Source organism: Ranitomeya imitator, chromosome 2, assembly GCF_032444005.1.
Source record: "Ranitomeya imitator isolate aRanImi1 chromosome 2, aRanImi1.pri, whole genome shotgun sequence".
NCBI lineage: Eukaryota > Metazoa > Chordata > Amphibia > Anura > Dendrobatidae > Ranitomeya > Ranitomeya imitator.
Window position 1 is genome coordinate 184,214,724 of NC_091283.1, and position 6,000 is coordinate 184,220,723.

At 46.8% G+C, this 6,000-nt stretch overlaps 1 protein-coding gene across 1 annotated transcript in view; it reads right to left on the reverse strand.

Moving 5' to 3' along the window:
* Positions 1-4,703, reverse strand: part of SYP (synaptophysin) — a 29,486-nt gene extending 24,783 nt beyond the window's left edge. Inside the window, exons 1-2 of the mRNA XM_069748244.1 lie at positions 4,617-4,703; positions 919-984 (exon numbers count right to left, since the gene is read on the reverse strand). Coding sequence (XP_069604345.1) covers positions 919-984; positions 4,617-4,634 — 84 coding nt within the window. The 5' untranslated portion in view covers positions 4,635-4,703. The remainder of the gene's footprint in view (positions 1-918; positions 985-4,616) is intronic.
* Positions 4,704-6,000: the final 1,297 nt, after the last annotated feature.

A 6,000-nucleotide genomic window follows, 5' to 3' on the forward strand; every position in this document is an offset into this window, starting at 1 on the left:
GATGGCTCAAGACATGGACGGGGGGGCAGGGGCAAGACAGTGGGGAGGGGGCAAGACCCTAACAGAGAATGCAGAACAGTGCAGGTACATGAGCAAGGTGAAGCAGCATTTGCACCACTGCCAGCCTCGCTGTGCCATGCAGCCCATGTGGTGCGAAATAAAGGGGGCAACTGCACCAAATGCCCATCAGTGGGGTCTTTTTTTCATGAACTAAAAAAGTGCAGTAAATTTCTTTGATTCCACGAATATTCTGGATTACTGGAAAAAAAAATTAAAAAGAGGATTGTCTCATTAAATACATTTATCACCTCCAAAAATTGAGAATGTATGATCACTGGGTCTCCGACTGTTGGGAACTCTACAGATCTGGAGATTGTGGGTCCCCTTTGTAAGTGAGCATGCTCAACAACAGCCCCATTGAAGGGAACAGGACGGTGATGACGCATGCTCCATCCCAGGGATCATACATTTATCAGTTATCCTGCGATGGAAATTATACCGCCTTTCTGCTAGGTGTGAACAATCACTGGATTACCAGTTTGCCAGATTAAAGGACATTTCCAGACTCCGTGAGCATTTATGCACAGGAGAGGGGTGGTCCGGTCTCGCAGTTACCCAGCGGGCCTATTGGGGCACATTCTCCAAGAGGGGCACATTCCAGTCCTGAATATTTATAAACTGGTACGGGGAATAAGTTCCGCCATCATGTGCTCTCTTTCTCATCATTTATTTATGACCCAGATGAACAAGGTTTTCTCACCGTCTGTCACGCAAAGGCATCTACATGGGCATCCTGAACACAGCGTACCCCGTATAGCAGTATGGCAGATGATGGCGGTATATAAAAGAACTTGTAATGCAAGAACAAGATACAAGGTCATAAACACACAAAACAGACAAATATAGAGAATTACTCACCCATTCCAGAACTTTAATGAATCCCAGAGGCTCCTTCACTACTCGAAACTGCCCCCCTGCCACCAGCTGTGGGGACATAACAGGTACATTAGTGTGCCGCTATCCAGGGTGCTGAAAGGCCGCTTTCCCAGCTGCACTCCCTCCACCTCACACACACAAGCACCGTCTCTGCACATGTGAGAATGTATACCGCCACTCACTCACATGACAGATCATCATCATCATCGCGGCTCCTTCCTGCTGCCATTTTTTTTTTCCACAGGTTGCAAAGAACGTAATAAATTAGGACAAGTTCTACGGCACCAAATAATGTAATATTAGCTATAGCGCAGGAACCTTTACTGGACTTCTATACGGAAACCAAAAGGACCACAACTCTCACTGGACACCACATATACTCAGCCGCAGATAATTTTGTGGGGTTGTCCAGCAATTGCGGACATTTCCATTTTTACTTTCTTCACTTAAAAGGGATGTACTGTGAGCTAGAAAATCATTTTTGCACTTGGGTATAATAATAATGTTGCCTGTTTGTGCTGCACTACGTATGGCTGGATGCAGAATGAGTCAACTGAGGGTCCGTCAGTGAGCTGTTCTCAGAGTCTCTCGCTCTTTTATCGCTCTTTTTCGGAGATCCTATCAGTTGATTTAGGATCACATCAAAGTTGTATGTGCCGGGAAACAAAAACAAAAAATCTGTAAAAACTGCAAGGAAACTGAACATTTTCTGTTCACTTTTTGGTAAACACTAAATCACTGCACCCCAATAACACCCGCACCCCCACCCTTACAAGACCGGACGATCTGGAGATGTTCTGACCCAATGTGGAGGCGGCATCCCTACAGAAAGGGTGGGAGACGCCACTGAAGATCTTACAGCTGCGGCTCTCCAGCTGTCGCTAAACTACAACACCCAGCATGCCCTGATACAGGAACCTGCTATAGATCAGGTGTTTCCAGCTCTCCAGCTTCTGTAAAACTACAACTCCCAGAATGCCATGGCAGCTGCAATTTTGCAACAGCTGGAGAGCCATCACTTGGAGACAACTTGTTCTCTAAAGCACTTTCTTATGTCAGGGCATGCTGGGAGTTGTAGTTGGTGAAAGTGCCACAGCTTGGAGTTAACTGATCTATAGCATCTTCTACTGTATGGGCATGCTGGGAGTTGTAGTTCTGCGCTAGCTAGAAAGCCATGGCTTAAATACAACTGATCGATGGAATTTTCTGCTGTTGGGGCATGCTGGGAGTTGTAGTTTTGCACTAGCTAGAGAGGTATGGCTTAGACACAACTGCTCTATAGCATTGTTTCACTGTTGTGGCATGCTGGGAGTTGTAGTTTTGGACTAGCTAGAGATCCATGGCTTAGATACAACTGACCTACAGCATTTTCCGCTACTGGGGCATACTGGGAGTGGTAGTTCTGCACTAGCTAGAGAGGTATGGCTTAGATACAAATGATCTGTAGCATTTTCTGTTATTGGGGAATGCTGGGAGTGGTAGTTCTGTACTAAGTGGAGCCACGGCACTTGGCTACAACTGATATATAGCATTTTATGGTGTCTGGGCATGCTGGGAGTTGTAGATCTACAGTAGCTGGAGAGCCACCACTTAGATACAACTGATCTATAGAAACTTCTGCTGTCTGGACACGATGAGTTGTAGTTCTACAATATTTGGAAACTCCTGACCTTTAGCATTTCCAATCTGGGTGCAGACAGATTCCAAGACCACCACATCATTTAGACATTCTGCATCCGCTCCAGCAAACATCACCCACCCTCCCTCGGCCCCCTGACTGATCCACACGAAGGAGAACCCCAACCGGAGCGGAACGCCCCTATGTAAGTCATCCATGTGACCTCTCTGAAGACCCTGGGGGGGTCCGATCAGGCACACACCCTACAAACAGCCCAGACACGACCTTATAACGCCCTGGAGATGTACACCAGGAGACAATTAGCATTAATAAACCCAAAATCTATTGATCACCAGAGAAGTCGCGCCCCTGGGAGGACGGAGACCACCACTCCACGTTCAGGGGGGTCATTGTTACCTAAATTTGAACGTTTGATAATTATATAAATCTTCTTATTCGATTTACCTTTTTATTCGCATTATTTCATTTTCTATTATTTCTTGGTTTTTGGTTTTTGGGTTCTGAGACCTAACCTATCTCTTGCACCCTGAAATAGTGTAATCTCCGGTGTCCGCCATGGTGACCCATAGTGTAATCTTCCGTGTCCGCCATGGTGACCCATAGTGTAATCTTCCGTGTCCGCCATGGTGACCCATAGTGTAATCTTCCGTGTCCGCCATGGTGACCCATAGTGTAATCTTCCGTGTCCGCCATGGTGACCCATAGTGTAATCTTCCGTGTCCGCCATGGTGACCCATAGTGTAATCTTCCGTGTCCGCCATGGTGACCCATAGTGTAATCTTCCGTGTCCGCCATGGTGACCCATAGTGTAATCTTCCGTGTCCGCCATGGTGACCCGCAGTGTAATCTTCCGTGTCCGCCATGGTGACCCGCAGTGTAATCTCCAGTGTCCGCCATGGTGACCCGCAGTGTAATCTTCCGTGTCCGCCATGGTGACCCATAGTGTAATCTCCCGTGTCCGCCATGGTGACCCATAGTGTAATCTCCCGTGTCCGCCATGGTGACCCGCAGTGTAATCTCCCGTGTCCGCCATGGTGAACCGCAGTGTAATCTCCCGTGTCCGCCATGGTGACCCGCAGTGTAAACTCCGGTGTCCGCCATGGTGACCCGCAGTGTAATCTCCCGTGTCCGCCATGGTGACCCGCAGTGTAATCTCCGGTGTCCACCATGGTGACCTGCAGTGTAATCTCCGGTGTCCGCCATGGTGACCCGCAGTGTAATCTCCGGTGTCCGCCATGGTGACCCGCAGTGTAATCTCCAGTGTCCGCCATGGTGACCGGCAGTGTAATCTTCCGTGTCCGCCATGGTGACCGGCAGTGTAATCTTCCGTGTCCGCCATGGTGACCCGCAGTGTAATCTCCGGTGTTCGCCATGGTGACCCGCAGTGTAATCTCCGGTGTCTGCCATGGTGACCCGCAGTGTAATCTCCGGTGTCTGCCATGGTGACCCGCAGTGTAATCTCCAGTGTCCGCCATCGTGACCCATAGTGTAATCTCCGGTGTCCGCTATGGTGACCCATAGTGTAATCTCCCGTGTCCGCCATGGTGACCCATAGTGTAATCTTCTGTGTCCGCCATGGTGACCCGCAGTGTAATCTCCCGTGTCCGCCATGGTGACCCGCACACGTCCTGTCACCCTCGCCCCCCGCATCACCAGTAAACACGTACTAGAAACCACGGTCCCTGACTCTAAGCCCATCCCCCGTATTATCCCATCCACCGTATTATCCCACTGCCATTCTCAGCACTGGATACGGCGTATACCTCTGTGCACACATATGTGCATGCAGTATATCTGCACCCATGGGAGCACAGGCGAGACCACCCACATCTATAGGCGCATTCACACCTATATGTGATAAGGCTCCTCACCTCCCTCCTCCCTACCATTTTCCTTCTCCCTACACCCTCCCTTTCCTCCGTGATCTCAATGACATCCCCAGTCCTTTCTCCATGCACCACCATCCATGCATCTAGCAGCATCTCTCCTCTTACGTGGCAGCTGCGCCCCCCATTACATCCCCCCCAAACCCAGCTCTCACCTGGTTGACCACGTCCATGTCTGCAGGATGCTGGTGAATCGCGGCAGCGCGGAGGGGGGAGTGCACTTTATCGCTAAGAGCCTGACAGCAGCGGCGGCTGGGGAGAGCGCGCTGCACGGAACAGCTGTCATAAGGGCAACCAATAGAAAGCCAGGCTGTGATGACGCGTGACGTCAGCAGTCTCCATCTTTATTGAGGGCAGCCTTAGAAGACTATTGGCCTCTGCCCATAAGTCTATTATTACTGGGCTATGTGGCCCCTGTGTGTAGTCGGGACGTGTCCTGTGTGTCCTCACTGCCCTGTTATACAGCTGCATGTTATATATACCATCGGAACAAGGTGTAGTAAAGCACACAGAACAAAAGCCAGTGTATGGTGGCTGCTGTGCGGTGCATGTAGTCTCTTCTATGTGTATGTATCTCTGGATGGATAGGAGATAAATATAGAGATTAGAGAGATCCAATAGATTCTAGATGGAAAATACACAGAAAGACTAGAGAGATGTTAGCTTAATAGCTATGAGAAGGATATATTAGATATATAAATGATGGAGGGTAGAGATTAGATAGGAAATCTATATTAGACATTTTGTAGATGGAGATATAGATGTGATTTAGAGAGGTAGATAGAATAGCTTGGACCACACATGGACATGAGAAAGAGGGGTATAATATGGATTGAACATAGACTGATAACAAAGATATATAGATGGTTATATGAGAAAGATATGAGAGATGGAAATATTAGATAGAAGTGATGTAGACACTGGATACCGTGTGATGTGCTGTTTATTCTGTTTTGGGAAGGAAGGAAGGAGGGAAAGAAAGGAAAGGAAAGAAAGAAGGAAGGTCTATATGAACAAATGGGGTGCAAAGCTTCCCAGCCATAGGCCTGACCTGAATCAGAAGCAAAAAATGGAAGCAGCCCCCCAAAAATAGTGCAAATTATAGGACTTTAATGGTCCATCTGGCGACATTTTGAACCAAAATGTTATAATTTGCGCTATTTTTGGAGGGCTGCTTCCATTTTTTTGTTTCTAGTAGATAGATAGATATATAGAGATATGGATCGGTAGATAGATAATAGATAACAGAAAGATATGTGATAGAGATATAATAGACAGAATTAGATAGATAATAGATGATAGATAATAGAGATATAGAGATATACATCGATAGATAATAGATATGAGATAGAGATATAATAGACAGAATTAGATAGATAATATATAGATAATAGAGATAGATAACAGATAATAGATTGATAATAGATACATAGATAGATGAGATCGATATAAGATAGATAATATATAGATGATAGATAATAGATATATAGAGATATAGATCGATAGATAATAGATAGCTATTAGAGATATAATAGAATT